The 19492-nt window shown below is 47.1% G+C and overlaps 2 protein-coding genes across 6 annotated transcripts in view; both read right to left on the minus strand.

The window, feature by feature from the left end:
• EREG (epiregulin) overlaps window positions 1-1328 on the minus strand; it is a 25651-nt gene extending 24323 nt beyond the window's left edge. The window contains exon 1 of the mRNA XM_009644728.2: window positions 1188-1328. The gene's annotated coding sequence lies outside the window, so the exon portion shown is untranslated. The remainder of the gene's footprint in view (window positions 1-1187) is intronic.
• Window positions 1329-11867: 10539 nt separating this feature from the next.
• Window positions 11868-19492, minus strand: part of LOC104131554 (methylenetetrahydrofolate dehydrogenase (NADP+ dependent) 2 like) — a 40633-nt gene continuing 33008 nt past the window's right edge. For 2 of the 5 annotated variants that reach the window (XM_035900289.1, XM_035900286.1), the window contains 3 exons: window positions 14846-14963; window positions 13926-14078; window positions 11868-13631 (listed from right to left, as the gene is read on the minus strand). In XM_035900289.1, the coding sequence (XP_035756182.1) occupies window positions 13577-13631; window positions 13926-14078; window positions 14846-14963 (326 nt within the window). In that variant the 3' untranslated portion in view covers window positions 11868-13576. Of the gene's footprint in view, window positions 13632-13925; window positions 14079-14845; window positions 14967-19492 lie in introns of all 5 variants that reach the window. The other 3 variants (XR_004842755.1, XM_035900288.1, XM_035900290.1) reach the window with 3 other exon arrangements.

A 19492-nucleotide genomic window follows, 5' to 3' on the forward strand; every position in this document is an offset into this window, starting at 1 on the left:
TGCCACCACAAGTGGGAAATGTTGGGCCTGTTTTTCACACCTCTAACCCATCGTTAACACCACCTGAACACAGACAACCGCACCTGAGAAAGGTGTTCGCTGTCAACGAAACGATCATAAGTTTTTTCTTTAATTTAAAGCAATGAGGAAAAGGCAGCGGTGTGAAGTCCTGACGCTACCTGTTCTAAGGTAAATCACCATGTATCGCACTATGAACTCACTCGGGCTTCAGATTGCTCTGCAGATAAAGCAGGAGGAAACTCTAACTTACACCCACTACAAGTGTATCTACAGTAAGGAATGAGATAACTAAATGCCCTTGGGGAGATATGAGAGGCATTTAAAGTATAAAAATTGCTTACCTTTCCCTTAACATGTAAGCAGATAAACACAAATGTCTCTGTTCAATAGTCCCTGAAAGTCTGATGCAAACCCTCAAACGCAAAGGAAATTAAGGCTTAGAGGCAACCACGGTGCAAGGACATGCAACCCCATGACAGAGCATTCCTCATCAGCTCAACAATAAGTGGCTCCGGAGAACTGCGTGAGTTGGCGGAGGTCGTGGGCAAAGTGAGCGTGGGAGGGCAGAGGCTGGCACTTCTGTGCCAGACACAGAGGCCTGGGTGTCTCACAAGGGCATTCCCAGCTTACCAGGTGCTGCGCTGCGCTCCGACTTTCAGTCACGTGGCTGCTGGGATAGACACTGCTTACCGCATGCTAAGAGAGGGTGGGAGCAATTTGCTTTACTGCTCTTGCCAAAAGCCTCTATTAGTATATGTTATGAAAGCTCCAGAGAGGCAAAGCATTCCAAACACCACTTTATTAAAATTAGTAACAGCCGAAATTCCCCCCAGTTGTTTATGGACAGCAGGGCTGAAGGAGGCAAGCGGCAAAAGCAGGAGAGGAGACAGAGAAGCCTTCACATTCTCTGCAGTGTGACAGGCCAGGGGAGTCTCCGTATGATTTCAGCTGGATGCTGCAATGCTGCCCCCTTCCCCCACAGTGCACGCCGAGGGCGAGACAGGTTTTCAACCTACAGAAGCAAAGTGTTACTTACGGACTAATTACTGGTTTACCATCCCCCAGCACCTCTGAGCTACCTTCACAGCCTGTAATTGACATTCCTGTAGCTATTTTGATACTTCTCTGATGGTAGCACCGAGGCACGCACAGCGCCTGCAACTTACCGAATTCACGTGCAGAGGCAGAGGTTTGCACCGGCGCCTCCCGCGATCCGGACTCCTGCCCTTCCCGCAGATCGCCTCCCTCATGGACGGTGAGCTGGAGTAGCACCGGCTGCCTCCCAGCCTCCTCTTCCCGATGCTGCAGCCCCGATCCATGCTGCAAGAGAATGAAAATTTAAAGCTGACCAAGAAGAGAGATTGAAAAGTGGCAAAACCGTCAGGTCATTATATTCAAATGTGATGACCACTTGGCCCTTTGGGCCTGTTTATTCTGCAGATTCTGTGCATGGTGGTCTCAGTGAATCGACCCATCCTTTTTTCCCTTTGCTGCTTCCTCACCTTTAGCACAGGCCAAATAACCTTTTAGCTCCTGTCTTGCACCCCAGTAGCTTGTTGCTTTACAAAAGAGACAGGAGATTTAGAAAGTCTACAGTTTTGAGACTGACCCGTGTTTGAGCTCCAGCCTCTGAAACAACAGGCCTCCTGAAGCAGATACAAGCTGCTTCTGTACCATCGAATTCCTTGCGATATGCAGAAACCTTCGCTTGGATTTCTTTGGCAGTGACTTGCACTGAATCATATGGAATTGTCATTTTGCATTATTTCGATCAATTATCATTTCTGCATTCTACATTGGACCATAAGCCCTGGGGGACTTCAACGCATGGAAAGGACTGGACTAAAGATTTTGAGCAGAGTATGAAGATTGTGCAGGCCCCGATCTGCATCTTCTGCACACAGATCTGCCACCGTGCCACGGCAGCGCCCCCCGCTACAAACACTCGTATGGGGCTCGGGAGGGACACGGTAGCGGGCACACGGGGTCCAACTCTCCCCCACGTTGCTGGGTTTTGGGTTTGGTGGGGTTTGGTTGGTTGGTTGGTTGGGTTTTTTTAACCGAGCTCTTTCAAGGATAATGGGATGTTTTCTGCAGGGCTTCCTGCACACGTACTGATCTGCGTGAACCCGAGTTCTAGATTAATAAAGATTATTTTTATGAGAAATAAAAGACAAACTTGCTCTTCGGCATGAGCGGAACACCTGAGATCTACGTGAGAGCCTCAGCTCTGCATCAGCACAAAGTATGGCAAACACGTTAAGAGATTTTCTACCATACACACAGGGCACCTTTGTAAACATTTAACTATACATTTCCACATCAACTAGACACTGATCACAGAAAACATCATTTGGTGTAACAGAAATTCTGTGTGATAGCACACAGCTAAATGCTGAAGGAAGAACGAGCAAATAACAAAGCAATGCACGTTCTTAAGCAAATGCGTTCTAACGTTCTGACGACAAAGGGACTTTGGCTCCTCTCTGCGTACGTTTTCTTTCAATACAAATAGGTACAACTACATGCACTGAAGGAGAGAAGCACTCTCACTTGAATTCACTTAAATTAGGGATAAAGCGCACAGTCTGCAGAAGTCCTATGGTAGGCATGAAGAACAGATAGATGGACAATATAAAAATCCTATGAAAATGACAAAGTCCAATTCCCACTGCTGTCAGATGCTACTTCACAAGTTAACGCTGCTACAATTTCATCTGCGTGAACAGATGCAGGCAGGGGCCCAAACACGACAGACGCCCCCGGATCCTGCTGTGCTACAGGAACCACGAGCCACTTGCGGTCTCCTCCAAAGCCTAATGAAGTTTACGGAAAAAAGCCCGGGATTTCAACAGGCTCTATCCAAGCTGTGCCCATATATAGTCAAGCGCCCTCGAGTTTTCTCCTCCACCCAAGGTTTTTTTAACCTTCCTAGTAATATTCAAAGCACGCTTACATGTATGAGTTGCCGCTACTGACTAGCACGTTGGCTTGTATCTCTTACCTTGCTCTCCTTGCATATCGTGGTACTTCTTACTAGAGAAAACACCACAAACAAAGGGGAACTTATAAGAATCCCACAGCACTCAAAAGACATAAAGGCCTAAATACCCAAGGACTCAGATGAGGCAAGTAGCCTAAGTCTGCATCCACTGAAGTCAACAGATGTTTTATTATAGCCTGCAGCAGGGCTCAGAGTTAGGCCAGAGCTAATGGGGAAAATCACAGATTCCTACTTTATGATTGATTCTCTTGAAAAGCCTTCAGTGGAGACATTTGATTGCTGCATTTCACCAATACTTCATGGTTTCAAAAGCAATCAAACTAACCTTACTTGGAATGATCTTAAATACCCCTTTAAAGACCTTCCAGGCTGGAGTTTGAACATGGCACCTGAATTACAAAAGGGCACTGGACAAGCCTATAGTGGTACCCCACACAAGGGTATCTTCCCTCTGCCTAAATGAAATGAGGAGGTCAACCCAGTGCAAATGTGCCCTGAGTAACAGGAGAGGCAAGCCAGGACAGCAGGCTCCATCTCTCCTCCCAACCCCGTGAGACCTGTCACAGTTTCTTCTCACTGGGGTGCAGCTCAGCCCTTGGCAGAGCTCAGAACTGGGGTTAAAATGCTTCTTTGCAGCTCTCCCATGTGGCCCGTTCAAGGGAATTGTCTCCGCAAGGAGTAAACAGAGGTGTTTTCCTTCTGCATTGAGGCACTTGCTCTTGGTGGGAAGAGGGGACACCTGCTCTGGGTAGGCCAGGAAGGATGAACCTGAAGGGAACTCCACTGGACCAGCAGGAAAAGGTCAGGGAGCAATGTGAGGGGCCACACAATTCGCTCCGACTACCCCCAAGCTCCTTACTGTTTTGCTGAGGTCACGGCCATTTCTGTGCAGGCCTTGGAGCGTCTGTGTGTTGGTGTCAGGTCATGCCCTTTGCCTGCGTCACTCCCCATTCTTCTTGGGAACAATCAGGAAGAAATTCCTGGTGTTTCTTGGCTCCTGCACACATTTTTCACGCGCAGGGGAGCACCTAGCCCATAGAGAACATTTTTCTGCTGCTGTAATCTTGATGGAAAAAGTAGTTAGTAATGGAGGAAGGAATTCAGGAGATGGCTGAGAAGTGCCCGAGGGAAGAGAACTTTCAAATGTATTTGCACATGAGAAGTCATGAACGTGCCACCAAAAAAGTCAAGGAAAGTATTAACAAGGCAAGGGGAAAGGGCAAGAGAATTTCCTGTCTTGCAGCTCGTGGGGAGTCCTGCCTGCGATTCAGTGTGCCGGTTCACTCCAGTAATCCTGGACAGCCTGAAAGGGCACTGCTCTGAGAGTGGCAGCGGACGCCACAGAAGTCATCCATGGGCAGCCAGAGCTATAAAGTTACTTTTAGCTGGAAACTGAGAAAACACCACGCTTTAACCTCTAGCTGTTGGACGCAGAGGGGAGCTCATGCAAGCCATACCCAATTACGAGAGGGCACAGCGAGCTACAAGCGCGGCTGTCACAGGGTTAGCCACCTGCCTGCTCGGCGACCGGAGCAAAATGAGACGTGCTGTTGTTCAGTCAGATCCTTTACACCACCTGAACTACTGAAAAGGGGTTTGCAACACAACTACCGAAGCCAGCTCTACTGCTGACACCTGCGTTCACCTAAGAGGGGTCCAGACATCCAGTTAGAAGATGTTCTTTCAGGACATATAAGCTGAGCTGCGCCTGCTCAGGCTCACACAGGGGTTTCAATGAGCTGTTCAGCTGTAAAGGTGTAAGCGGGAAACCAGAACACAGCTGATCCAGCGAGATACGCATCTCCTGTGACTTTCCACAGATCGTACTCTGCCATTAGTGGAATAGTCAGCTGTCCCCTAATGCAGTTCTGGGTCTTGAACTTTGTTTTGCTTTGAAATATGCTCTCTTGTTTCCTTTGACTTGTTTTACAGGGTCAGGTTGGAAGTGACTAATTTTACAAGCTCATTGAGCACAGTGCCTTTCGCCAGGCTCAACTTGCCTTCATCTTCTTGTTCACGCTTATCCTGAAATTCACAGTTTGCACCTCATCACCACCCTGAGAGTAAGGCAGCAAGGGAAATGAGCAGAAACCCCTACCTGAAGGTTTTCACAACCACCACCTCGTTACAGCCTTCGGGTACCAAAGGAGTTGCTCCTATGTGCAGACCCAGGTCTGATCTCAAGTCAAACAGAAAGATTAGGCCCCATAGCCTAATCGTATGGGAATTGTGCAGTCAATTATTTCCCTTGCTGGATAAGAAAAATAATAGCATCATATTAGACAGGCTGGCTATTCTTCTAGACAGGCCTCATCCATTGCAAGGGAAATCCTCAGCGCTGACAGATCAACACCAACGCTGCTAACATGAGTAAGGCTGCGTTAGTTGAAAGCAGCCAAGATTTGGACCAACACATACCTAAGTCCTGTTCACCTGGACAGGACAGACACAATGTCCTGTTCAGAAGTCCAGCTGCAGCATCTGCCTTCCCACCCTTGCCAGCAGCTCCTCTCCCTCCCCTCACCTACAACGGTGATAAATCCCAGCTTGCCAAGCTTCAGTGCTTGCACTGCTAGAGACATAAGGCAGATTAAGCTGTCAAAGCCCACCAAGTGTCGTGCCAGAGCTGCAAAGACTTGTACCAAACAAACCAGTACTTTAGATGCTATGAGTTTCCAAAAATCACAAACACAAGTAAGGCCACTTGGGGGCCCTCCTTGCGTTTCTCTTCCTGAGCAGCATCCCTCCAATGACCACACGCAACGTGATGCTGCAGCCTTGAAAACGGGGCAAAGGCAGAAAACTGTTAGCCAAGTATTACGTGTTCTAGCTACCTGGCACAGCCTGTAATTCAAGGTCCCCCCTCGCTGTCCCTGCCTGCCACTGACCCATCTCAGCCTCCTTCACCCACCCGATGGGTGGCTGCTGGGCTGCCTGGCTCGCAAAGCAGGGATGCATAGAAGCGCCCGGGTCATCCCTGTTACATAGCGCTGTCACAGCCACCCGCGAGGCCGATTCTGTTGCCCTGCGACCTTTACATTCTGAATCAGTATCTATTAAGACAGCTTCCTGGAACAGTGCTCATAGTCAAATCTGCTGCCAGGCTCTGTCAAATGGCCGGCAGAAGTCAATAAAATGCAGTTCATCATGGGATTTGCCATAACCATGGGACACAAACAGACTTACTCTTACATATACAAATGATGTCAAACAAATTAGCTTTGCCTGACTTAGTCAGATGCTCCCACAGAGCACAGCCCTGTCCTCTCATGTCTCAACCCTGGTTATGATATTTGTCAGACGGAGCTACGGGGAGGCATCTTTGCACGCCAGTCTTGAACGTGCAAGACAGAGGAAGGATTCTTGCATTCCCCGTTCCCCCTCCCCCAAACAAAAAACCCCAAAGAGCGTAATGTATTTCAGGGAGTGACAGTGACAAAGCTCTGACACTCCCATTTCTGGATCATAATGTGGCTCCTCGCCTTGGGAAGCCGAAGGTGATGGTAGATCAACTTGCAAACAGCAACAGCTACTCCAAAGACTAGGCTGCCAGCAGCAATTCGGCTCTGAGGCAGCAGGTATGGGCACTCAGATGCGGGCTCAGAGTCGTACCCTGCCTAGGAAGCTCTCCCACGTCGGCCACCTGAGGCTGGCTCTCCACCAGCCTGTCTCTAACCGGCCAACGGCAACGCCGTCATGATGCATTCTGGTCAGTCGTGACCAGGAAACACAGCTTGGCGTTTGGATATCAGCTATTCGAAGTAGAGTGAACTGTATTTTTGCTTATTAAAGGACAAAATACTGATAAAAAGAAATGTTACTAGGAACGTCACAAGAAAACTTGCTTGCCAACATTAACCAGATAAATTCAACATGAAGTTTTCATTAAAAACCAGGGTTGAAGTGACTCGACGTTAGACATGGAATCAAACCCTTGCATTTTGAGATCTCTAGCCTTTTCATGAGTTCGAAAACTGAGCCGGAACTACAGCTCAATTTCACAGGTGGCCTTATTTCCACAATAGGGCACAAAACCTCCAAACCATCAGATGGAAAACTCCCCCCAAATGGCTGTGCAAGACATGCCTCGACTCCCAGGTTCAGCTCATCTTGAAGCGCTCCAGAGAATAGCATGTAAAGCAGTTTTTACCCTTATTTGTCTGTGAAATTTTGTCTCGTGGGCTATTTTTATGTTTATATTTTAAGAAAATAGAATTAGAATTTTAATTTGACTCTAACAACCTAACAATCGGTTTGGACCAGCGATACAACAGCCTCTATGTTGTGATGTGAACTGTTGCTTCTACATGGACTTAATAGCAGGATGTGGACCATAACTGATCTTTAAGCATCGGTTACACGGAAAACTCCACGACAGGAGTCTTCTGAGTGTTATGCTTGGTTTGGTGTGTCACTTTTGTGTTTAGATTTTGACTTCCTTTTCTATGTGAACATTTATCAATTTGAAGCCCCAGCAAGACAGACAAAGAGATTCAGACTTTGGTGCTACCAATTTCTGTCCTTCCACAAACAAGATGCCCACCAAATCCAGCAAACAGCAACTTAGCTCTCTTTCCAAGGCCTTCGGCCTCTGCTGTTTCCCTGAAATATAAAGGCAAAACGCAAACAGGAGAAAAGCAGTTACCTCGATCCTGGATGGGCAGGCCGAAGGCCCAGGGTCTATGCCATATCTGGCTTCGTACAGTTTAGATAAAGCAACTCGCCCTTTTCTGTGCCTCTACTTCCTCTTGTATAATTTCATCTGACCCCCTAGAAAACAGGCATTCGCTTTTTCTCCCTGACGCTATCTAACCTCTCATTTAGGGGTCTGCCTGCCTGCCCACACGGGCAATGTGCTCTCAACCAAAACCAGTCTGCGCCCCTGCTTCTAACCCCAGCAGCCACATGAGACCAGCCACGAGCAAAAGGGGCCTGGCCTAACAGCGCTCCCAGCAATAGCACAATCGACATTTTCCTTTTCTGCACAAATCAGCCGTGTTGGCTGTGCTGTGACACCTCCTTCAGCTTGCTAAGCGCTGCTTCTCACAGAGCCTGCTCTTGCTCCCATTCAATTCAGCGAGAGTAGGAGCAGCCCCAAGTCTAGTCATAGTACAAGATTTTATTGCTGCTATGATAATTAACGACTACTTACACTGAGCTTTTAATGAGTACCTGTGCTTTTCTTTGTTTGCTAACTGGGTTGTAAAGGAGACCCAAATGATTTCCCGGATTTGTAGTGCAGTGGGGACCTCTACAGGCCTTTCCCTCTTCAGAGCAAGGCTAACGACACGACACTTTGAGCAGCCATGCATCGCTGCAGTTGCCATCAGGGCTCTGCAATGGAGAGAGACCACAGAGCCCTCAGCTGTGCAGACAGCGCTTTCTGTCCCTCCATCAGCAGGTCAAGTTGCTCACTGGTACCTTTGGGCCACCAAAGTGACACCTTGAAACACACGCAATAACTGGTCTGCTTTTCCCCACTCCTCGTTTTTCACACTTTTTTTTCTAGAGGCTGAATCCAGCTACCCCACTGCTGTGAAGCCATTTGGTTCCACGCCAGGAGCTACTGAAACCAGCAGGGCTATTGAAGAGCCTACCTACCATGGGCTGGAGTTGACTGAATACAGCCTTCAGATTATTTACCTGTGTCATGCAAATAGTCTTATTTCAAACGCTTATTTTTGTCAGATTTCTCTGAATAGCTCCACAAGTTAAACACACAAAAAAAATATTGCCCTAGTGTCATACAAGATAGAGAGTTGAAATGAAGACTCAGAAACTCTTGCTGTTTGCCATCAAACTTTGAGTTCACGAAGGCTGACCCCTCTGTCCCCTCTCTCAATACCGCTAGTGTGTTACCCACCTACTAGAGAACCATTTCTTAAAAGAACTCGTAAGAGCAGAAGAACCATCCATCGGCTACAACACTATGAGCAGGTTTGAAAAGTCCGATGCCTCTCCTTCGTGGGACTTCAGTCCCTCCCTGTCTCAGTTTTCCACAGCGCATCATCCCCAAAGCACTGCCTTGCTGCACAAGGATGCTCTAAAGAGAAATCCATTAAGGACTGCAAGCTTCAGGGGCCACGGGAGCTCTTCTGAGTGTAATGATTCAATCGTTTTGCCAAGTTAGCCTTCTCTTTGTGGGATGCTTTTCCAACTACAGTGTATTTCATGGTCCAGAAATGAAATAAAACACGTAATGGGTGTAAAGAATGACAAAGCTATAAAGTTTTGTCAAGAGCCATATGATTTTGGGGGGTTGATTTTTTTGGTTTGTTTGGGGTTTTGTTTGTTTGTTTGCATAAAGCCCAGAGTCTCTGGCAAGTAACCAGTTTCACAGGTAGTTCTTCGGACACAACCCAGTACTTACACTCATACCATACTCTAGTTAGCCTTACGCCAGCCACATGAGCACAAATCAGTTTTTCACTTGTAATACGCACTAGAAGAAGCTGGGTTGCCACAGTAAGCGTGAAGGACCAGAAGTCCCGCTGTGTTATTATGTAAAACCTACTCTCGGCTACTTCGAGTAAGAGAAAAGATTCTCTGAGAGAAAATTGTCTCCTACGTACCTCCCTGTCACCAGACCTCTAGTACCTTCTTCAGGAGCCTCTGGCACTCTCTGCAGTCGCTGGCTGGCTACTGGACTAAACGGGCCAGGGGCCTGGCTGCTCCTGCGCCCTTGCAGCTCAGATTGCTGAATCAGCCCTAGGCGACCACGGGCACCGCTCTACATCAACAGCGCACCCGATCCGGCAGGCAGGAGAGGGACACTGCCAGCTCTGCACATTAGCTATCGGTGCGCTTCCTCACGCTACCTGCCAAGGTTAAAAGCAGTATTTTGAAAGGACAGTCATCTTTCCCACAGGCTTGCTTCTTGCCATTTTAAATAGACCTTGCTGGGATCGGGGAAGCTGCAGGCCACCCACACGCTTCAATAGAAAATGGGTGTTGGATTCAGGGAAGGGAGTCAAGTCACAGCCAAGCATTAGCAACAAAGTACAGCTGCACGGTGACTGCGGATGCCAGCGAAGCAGGTAGAGGGCTGGGTGGCTTAAGGGCAACTAGCCTTGAGAGATGCGCTGCGGGGAAAGCCAGTGTGGTTCCAACCAGCCAGGATCATACACAGGGTGAGTGCTCTGTCCTTTGGAAAGTCAGGTTCCCGTCTTTAACGTCTCCCTCTTGGCCCTGCTGAGCTGGTGCGCAACAAAGCTGATGCAGGACTGTCTAAAAGCCACACAAACACAGGTTCCCTGCTTGAAATGACAGTTCTTGGCACGTGCAGCTAAAAGGAAGCAGAAGCTTAGGACTCTGTTAATTATGCCATTATAGGAGTCTGAGCTTGATAAATGAGCCAGAAAAGATGATCCCCATCCTCTGACGGGCCAGTTCTGCAGGAAATTCAGCACCGTAAGCAGCAACACACCACACAGCCCAGTAGGATCTGTCACTTATCAAGGCAGGGCTCAGCATGGCTGACTCCACGAAGCAATCTGAGGCAACGCAGACTTCCTCAGCTGGGTCGCTGCATCAAACAGCAGTGATTCATTCATGCAGCCATGCCTCAAACACAGCCTGGGCCTGATGAAATCCCTTAGAACTGCAATGACAACACTCTACTCCCACAGGGGCTACAGCCTGCAAACACTGCAGACGGACAGAGAAAGCTGTCATCTGTGTTGGTGCCACCAGCCTCGTGTGTTCAAGAAGCTGGTAGCCTGCTCTGAGGTTGTGCACAAAGGGCGTACAGCACCAGGTGGTGAGGAACCCATTTCTGGAGACCTCAATAAAGCAAAGACCTCCTTTCCCTTCCTCCTTCCCATCTTCATCTTTCCATTTTATTGTCATGTTTGCATGGCACAGATTCATCTGGTGTCTCACTCGCAAGTATTTCTTCCACTGGCAGAAAAACATCAACACACTTTCACTGGCAGCCCTTCCAAAGCTGCCTTGGATCAGAAAGCAAACTAGAAAAACAAATATTCCACTGTTTAGTCCCTTGCTAAACTGTGGCTTTGAAATAAACCTTCCTTTCGAGTTACATTTAAGCAAATATAACAAAAAGGAAGGCCGTGTGTGTTTCCATAGGTACGGAGTGTCTCACTGCAATAACGATGTACCTTTGAAGAAGCACTTGCATATCCTGCAAGGCACCTCCTGAGCCACTGGCATGTAAAGGGTGTTAAAAAACTCAGTAAGATGACATGCAAAAAAATCATCTCTCCCTGACAGCTTTCTTTGGACAAGTGGAAGGCCAGTTGTTCAAAATCCTGCCCTTCGAACTCCTTGAACAAGTGCATGTACCCCCTGAGCGAGTTGTGTTTTACTGTGCGCATCTGCTCCACGACCCAACCTCTGTCACGCAGGTTTGGTCCTCTAGCAGTGAACGCAACTCTCACGATGTGCATGCAGGAAGAGTCAACTCACTGCCGAAGAGGAGATTCACTCACATGACAAAAGCTGTGAGGCTTTTGACCCTTTGGCCTATCTAGCTCTACAATTTTCTCCAAGATTGACGAGGAAGACTTCTCACCTGCGCTTTCCTGACCATATGCACTTTTCTCCTACGTACTGCTGTTCAGTCTGTCCTGTGGGCACGAGGGGTGAAGGGTGTTTTTTTGCGTGTCTGTGTGCAGATGCACAGATCGTAGTGCACATCCAATTGCACTCACTGCATACTTGTGACACAGAAAACATTAAGGCAACTATTGAAAGCTGACTTGAAAAGCGTTAAGAGCAGAAGTTGTCTCTCAGTGGATACTAAGAACAGGTCAGAAGAATGGAAAGGAGCAAACACCACAGAGATCTGAAGATTTAACTTGAGATGAAGTAAACAGAAAATGAGCCCAGTGCCTCTTTCAGAATGCTGATGTCAATGTGCAGAGGAAAGGAGTGGTGGCTGTCTCCATCCAGCTCCTCACCAACAGTCCTTTCTGTGTACACACGTCGCTCGCTCCAGTCTGTTACCCGGGGACTCCAACCAAACTGTGACACATGTTTTATTTATTGCTATCAAATGGAGAGCCAAGACGACTCAGCTACTGACCAGAATCCCCCTGTGTGAGAAGCCCACTGAACTTCAGACCCCTCGAGTGCCAAATGTACATTTACGCTTTCAAAACCCAGTCTTTCATACACATTTCAGCATTGGCATTGTACACAGGGTTTTTTCGACAAGTGACACAAATCCCGTTGTGAAAATTAACTCACATAACAAAGAAATTGAGCTTTCCAGCTGGGCACCTAAATTTAGGAGCCTTATCATCCCAAACAAATCGCAGAGTACCGAACTGCCTTTTTCTCATAGATGACTGAGCATAGCAGATGCATCTACAACATGCAACAGCTGAAATGAATATCTGGGAGCCATCTCCAGTCTCATGAGCACTGGCAAACACTCTAGCTGTCAGCCGCCATCTTCAGAATCAATTTTCTTCCCCGTTCCTTGAACAAAATCTTTTTACCTTCATGATTCTTTGTAGACAGGATGAAACAAAATAAGCAGCTGATATGTAATCTGTTCGTCCAGGGTGGAACAAAATCCTTACGGTCGCTTCTTTCCTACTTAAGTGGTCATATTGTGCACGTAATGCGACAACGGAATAAAGAGAGTGTTTCCTGGGCTAAGCTAATACTGAAGTTTCATAACACAATTCCAGGTGCTCTAATAACATTAAGGCTTGTGATGAAATCGCGGTGCAGCAAGGTAACAGTCTGCCTGAAGTCCCGTGAATCTGATGAGCTGCTATATGTTGGTAGGGAAGAGTAGATTTCTTGGTCACAAGCACGCTCAATAGTCCATTTTGAGAGAGATTTCCCATTCCTTTGCTTATGAAAATAGTGAGAACTTGCCATGCCCAGAGGTGTCATAACCTAATTTTCCAGGAATTGCTTACTCTCTCTTCCTAAGTTTAAGTAAGCTTCTGAGAACCATCAATTTTCCTCAGTCCAAAGCATTCCATAATTTTGTCCTTTATGGCAACAGAAGCCTATGCTTTGCTTAGCACACTGAAGATAACTGCTGTGTTGCAAGAGGGCTGTTTATCCACACACCCAGGCAGCGGACACTGAAATCAGAACCCAAAGGGTTTCTTGTCAGCATATGATGTTCAGAACACAATTCCGTTGTGAGACAGGTTGTGCTTTCCCTCCAGAGGAGAAAGAAGACCAAGGGGGGTGGGGGGGAAAGATGACAGAAAATACTAGAGCAGAACACCCTACTAGGGCTTGAAATGACTGACAACAGCTAAAACCAACCAGTCCTCCCCTCAGCAAATACCAACCACAGGAGAGTGTTGAGAGGGCTGCAAGTATCCTTAGCTGTTTGAACCTGCTCATCTAGCAACCTTTACTCAAAAGAGGAAGTCCTTCTCAAAAGTGAATGGAGCCCATCAGTTCTGCAGGAATTGCTGTTATGTACTTGCTCTGTCATTCCCTTTATTTCATGTCATCAGCGAGGCTGGGGTACCTGCCAGATGGCGCAGGGTGGCCTTCCCAGCAGAACTTCCTCTCCTTTACAGGCAACTTGGTAAGTGTCCCAACGCCAGATCTTCACAACGCCGTCTCGCCCACGCAGACTTTGTAGGGTGATTTCAATTTCCGGCATCTAAAATGGACAACATCATGTGATTTTTATCAGACAAATCTAAAACCACAGCAGCCTGAACAGAACCTAACTCTAATCACCTAACTCATTGAGGCTGCCCCCATGAAACCCCTGTTTCAGACAGTCGCACTGTTGGACCCGACTGGCAGATCGGAAAGCAGAGCTATAGACTATCAGCTCCTTTAAGATCACACCACATATCAATAACAGGCAAGAACACACTCCCAGTGCCCTCAGAACTCTGCACGCTGCAACTCAGATGAATGCAATCAGAAGGTTACGAATCTCCCATACCTCTTTCTTATGTAGCAGTAGATGATAGCAAGTATCCCACTTGTCAGTATTCCTACACCAATTCCCACAGCAATGTAGCGTTCGTAAGAATTATGTGCATATGAATTTAGTGTTAAATGTTCACACCTCTCTCCATTATAACCTGCAAGGCACCTACAAAATAAATATACACCATGCAAAAATTATTCAGAACAACTTACGCTTTGTATTTCAGAAACACATTAGTTTTCATCGGTTTTAAATGATTTAGAACAAGTCTAAGCGAGGATGGGCTGAATCCGGTGCTCAGTCAAAACCTCTTCACTCCACCAAGAGTACCAGTTGCCCCAGTCTATCTAGTTTAAAGCTCGCTCGAGTATTGCAGTCACAGCAGCAAACGCGGTCTCTATACCCTCATTGCAGAGGGTGTGGAGCAAGAGCACTCTGCTGTGCTGATCCTTAGCTGCTATCATGTCCTGGAACTCCAAAGCTGCCCAGTATGAACCCTGGATCATTTGAAGGGCACCGCAATCATGACTGGTGTGTAAGTGGCTGCGGAATAAACAAGTTGCAGCTGACATCTTGGAAGATCCAGCCCCCTTCATTGTGCCCACTGTACAAATCTACTTATTCCTCAACCACTTTGTGTAGCACCAGCTGTGATTTGAGATGCCATCATGGCAGCGACCTACAAAGCTGTGAATTTTCCCTCTCCCTTCCTTAGCATCCACTAGCACGGCACTACTGCCTCATTAGCTGTCCTGAGCCACCATAGCACTCAAGCCTGCGACAAACTTTAAGCCTTCAAGTACTTGACTGGCACTTGAAAACTGCACTCTGCTGAAAACGAGTCACGGTCCATTAGTAAAACCTAGCAGACAAAGAATCAGTGCTACTGCTGCTATTGTCCAAGAAGGATACTTGTAAGCAGTATTCTTTACTTGCATATGGGTTTCCTCAGTTCGCTGTGGAAAGCACAGAGGCCGTTGATACAATAGCTGTGGTGTTCTTCAAGGCAGGTCTGCATAAGCTTCAAGAGCTTGGGCTGCTCTGTGTAGTCTACTGTGAAAGGAGAGAAAGTCATGTTATATTTAGGGGGAAAAGAATAAAATCATTTGAATACATTTTCACAACTGAAGTTGAACAGACATTGCCTGGCAGAAGACACTTAATATGTAGATTTACTGTGTTACATCTCGTGAGTGGATTCAAACACCCCTAAGCAGCATAGCTTCAGAGGGAGAACAAACTGTAACTATATTACATACATACATTACATGAGAAGTGTGTATAAAATGTATAAAAGTGTGTACAAAAATAAAGATTCACCCGGCTCAACATCAGCACTATCCAACCTGCAACCCATCAGAAAAAACATCCCAGGAATATCAGGGGTTTAGGACACTATGAGGGCACTGTATTATTCTCAGTATGCTTCCCAGGCTAAATTCAAATTATTAATTAATTCCCATTTTCTTTTCCCTATCCCAAGACAAACTATTAGCATTTCTAACACTCCTGCCTGCCAGCCCTACATCTATGAGTGAGCGATGAATGGTGGGGGGGTTGCTCCCTCCATCCATTCTCCATGGTCTCACGTTAGCCGAGTGTCCAATTATGGTTTTGGGCACCCAAGCCTGCCCAGAGGGCATTCTTGTGCAAAAGCATGGTCCACAACTACCAAGTTTCTGAACTTGTGCAAAATTATATGCATCCAGGTCAGTAAGCACACTTCTGCTTTGAAAGCACACGAAGTGACTACACCTTATTGCAACCATGGTGGCTCAAACGGGAATCAAGAAAAAGTCAAAACTGTTCTTGGGCATCTTAGATCAATGTTATATCCCGACAGAAGAGGGCCTGAGCCCAGGAGCAAGGCACCCTGGCGTGCAGAAGGCGTGCGGAGGTCGGCATGCATTGCAACACAGGAGCAGGCGTGCAAGCAAGTGAAGAGAAAGCTCAAAATCTGCGTCATCAAAGCAAGTATCTGTTTGATCTGGTCTCTCTGTCCAGTTATAGGAATCGCTGCTGGGGTGAGGTATCCAAGCAATGTCTTGCTGTTTCAGGGGACTGTTCTAGCGATGGCTGAAAGTGATTTCCTAACTGAGTCTGTGTCAGTTATGACCACAAGAAAAGTAACATCATGCAGGAAGGTGACGAGGCCTGCTCAGAGTGACTAAACACTGGTACAGCAAGCAGAAACCTTCCTTTCTGACCAAGTGCTGAATCAAGGTCTGGAGATACTACACTGATAGAACCATTATCATAGACGTAAGCCTCCAGCCATCCTGCGGGCAACTCGAGATCCCACGACATATTTTTCAGGATTACCACCACCAAACCCCTGAATTCCCCATCAAATTCCAGCTTGAATCATTTAATGGCAGGAATCCCTTTATGCAGCTTCATCACAGAGATGACAAGCGATGCTGAGCAGCTGCTCTACTCTGTGCCTGCATGCTGGAGCAATTCACAACTTCAGCTGGGAATCATGTGGTCTGGACACCGACGAGACACGCCATTACTTAGGTCAAACAATGCTACTCTGAAAATAGTGCACTCTAATAGATGACAGAGTGATCAGACTTCCAGCTTATCGGGACATGTGGAGAGAACAAGCAACATTCAAGTCTGCTTGCAACAGCATATGTTGCTTGGCTACGCTTTCTTGGGGACAGCTACAGACATGGAAAAAAAAGTCTTGCTCTAAAATGAACCTCTCTGGGCTGACAAAAGGGCATCCTTTCCGTTCTTTTAAGGAAAAATCACAAGTTGCTCTTCACACTGTGCAGATGGCACCTAAAACTAGAAACACAACTCTAGAAACTATAAACCAAATCCACAGTTTCGGCCTAGCAATCAAGTGGCAATACCCCCCCCCCCACCCCAAAGGACATGCAGAGACCGAGGCCCCACCTCTATCGCACACTGCGATGCCGCAGGCGAGTACCTGAAGCGGCTCACGGACCACGCTTGCGTGCAGCGGCGCCTAGCAGCGAGCTCTATGCTACCACGGCTGGGTTGTCCCCGTATACTGAAACCAGAACGCGCTCTCTGCTATAGAAAAGCCAGCGTAGGGCAGATACACCCATAGCCTTGAACCACACACTCTGCCAGGGAAGAAGCTGGCACTGGCTACACGTGAGCACGGGTATCAAGCTCTGGCTCTTTTCTGGCTGGCTCTGGGAACGCTGCTGACAAGCTCCGGGGACAGGCTTGTTGGCCGAGAGCACAGTCAGCACAGGACCAGGCCTTGGAGGGCCAGATTTAAGGAAGAGAAGAATAATTTAAGAAAGGATAGATTTCAGGAAGAAAAGACAGATTTCATGACAAGAGGTGGATGGTACTATTTTCTGCACAGGAAAGCTGTATGATGCTCACTGCTGGGGAAAGCACAATGAAAAATAAAGCATGCCAGGGAGATCCGGGATGCAGGAGACCGGCAAAAGCCCGTTTTCCCTTAGGCCTAACGGACCTGCACACCAGCTACCGAAGCTCTGCAGGAAAAAGTTTCAGAAACATTGGCGCTTTGCCCACGGCTCTCCTCAAGCACTTGAGCACCAACTGTTTGGAATCGCCGTTTCAGCACAAAGGGGGCTGAAAGGGCACGATGAAAGCACTCAGCCGACCCACTCAGCGGGGCCCTTCAATGTGCATGTCCTGCCTCCCAAGTACTCCTGCTCCCTCAGGCCCTGAGAAGATGCCTATTGCACAGGTTTAGTATTTCACTTCTATCTCTGCCATACAGGGGAAAAAAACACAAACACACCCGCAAGTAAGGTACAAATCTATATGCCAGAGGTGTGAAATCCCTAGCCACCTCTACTCAAACTTCTCCCAGACTGATTCAGGCAGCCAGAATACCCCTCCCCATTTACCCCACCGCCACCGAGAGGTGGCAGCCTTCCATCTTGACCAACGTCTGGAATAAACCCCGCTTCGTGCCGTGAAAGGGAGCACTGTCATTAGAAACAAAGGCCAGCCTAGAGCAGAAGCCTGCCTAGAAAGCGTGAGACACACATCTTGCTGCACAGGCGACAGACAAAAAAGACATTCCTCCCTCACTGTCAGGAGCAAGAGCTTGGTCCATTGTGGGTTGCAAGATCAGATCTTACATGTACACACAAAAATTGTAAGTGCTAATTATTTTGACAGTGCAAAAGTATAAATTACCTCTGAAGGAATGATGAGTCTTGAAAACAAAAAGAACGATTTTCTAACCCATCCCAGAGCATTATGCTAATTCATATCATATTATACACCTTGATACTAAATAAGCTGTTGAATAAACACCTCCATGTGCCCTTTCATGTCACATGAGCAAAGAAAAGCATGCTGCGTAAGCGCTTGACAGTTGCCTGCAACTGAGTCATTCAAACAGATACACTTGGCAAGATCTGACATGAAATCAAAACTACAGGTACTTGGAAGCCTGGGCATGCCAAAACCGACAGACCAGCAAGGGAAAAAAAAACCCCAGAAGTCAGCCCTCAAGTACGGTGCGTCAGGGAGGAACGGGCGAGTCAGAAAGGGGAGGGAGGGAAGGGGTCAGCCTCAGGTTCGGGGCCTCCCTTACAGGCTGCACAGAAGCAGCAGCTCACAGCAATGAAGGGCTCTCAATTTTTCCCCAAAAGAACCAAGCCCTTCCCTAACTCCTAGCTGCCCATTTTGCTGCAAAAGCTCCCCTTCAGCCCAAACAGTGTCAATAGTTCTTTATCCCTGCCATGTCAGCTCCCAGCCAGGCGTCCTCTCCATTACCTTCTTCTCCCCTGGCTGATCACTGAACCCAACGTTTCCTAGCCCCAGCACTGGTGACAAGTAAAACCTATGCAAGATAAAATAAGGAAATAGGGCATGATCTTGTAATTAGGATCAAATGGATTGAGCAAAAATTAATGGTTTTCTACAAACTGCACCTCAGTCCCCAGAGGATTTGCAATCCCACAAGAAACTGCCAGTTCCTCCAGTGATACTTAAAACCAGGAATTCATTCTCTTAGGACCCAGTATTACTGAACCTTGGTTATAAACCTTACTATAAACTTCACTTGCACAGGAATAGGAGCTACAAGAAAACTTCAGAGATATACAGCCAGTTTCTTTGGTGACTCTTTAAACATCACTTTTCAATCTTCTTTCTGGAAATGCTGTTTTCTAACTTTCCAGTGGCTTTGCAAAAGGTCCACCGAAATATATTTTTAACTACCTGTGTAAACATGTGCTCGTATATTTGTGAACTTGCTTCTACCTTTGAGGGGAACACACTCTCAACTATAAAAGGCTGGCAACTAGCTGGCTTGCACGGCCACAGCTAGCATAAAAGTACATGGGACAATCACAGACATGGCCGTGTCCCTGTAAATCAGCTTCTTATTCGTTAAAACATGACCCGTAACTCCATATTCTAGAAATAATACAAACAGGGTACTTAACGAGTCACAATGTATTTCTCCTTAATTATACTCCTGTTTGCCATATGCAGCTCTGGAAGAATCACGTCACAGACACATCCACTAAACCAGACTACACTGCTGCGCTGATAAATCAAACTACTGCCGTTGAAAATAAACATCTTTTTGACTTCACATA

The sequence above is a fragment of the Egretta garzetta genome, unplaced genomic scaffold (genome assembly GCF_000687185.1).
Source record: "Egretta garzetta isolate BGI_Z169 unplaced genomic scaffold, ASM68718v1 scaffold378, whole genome shotgun sequence".
In the NCBI taxonomy this organism is placed as follows: domain Eukaryota; kingdom Metazoa; phylum Chordata; class Aves; order Pelecaniformes; family Ardeidae; genus Egretta; species Egretta garzetta.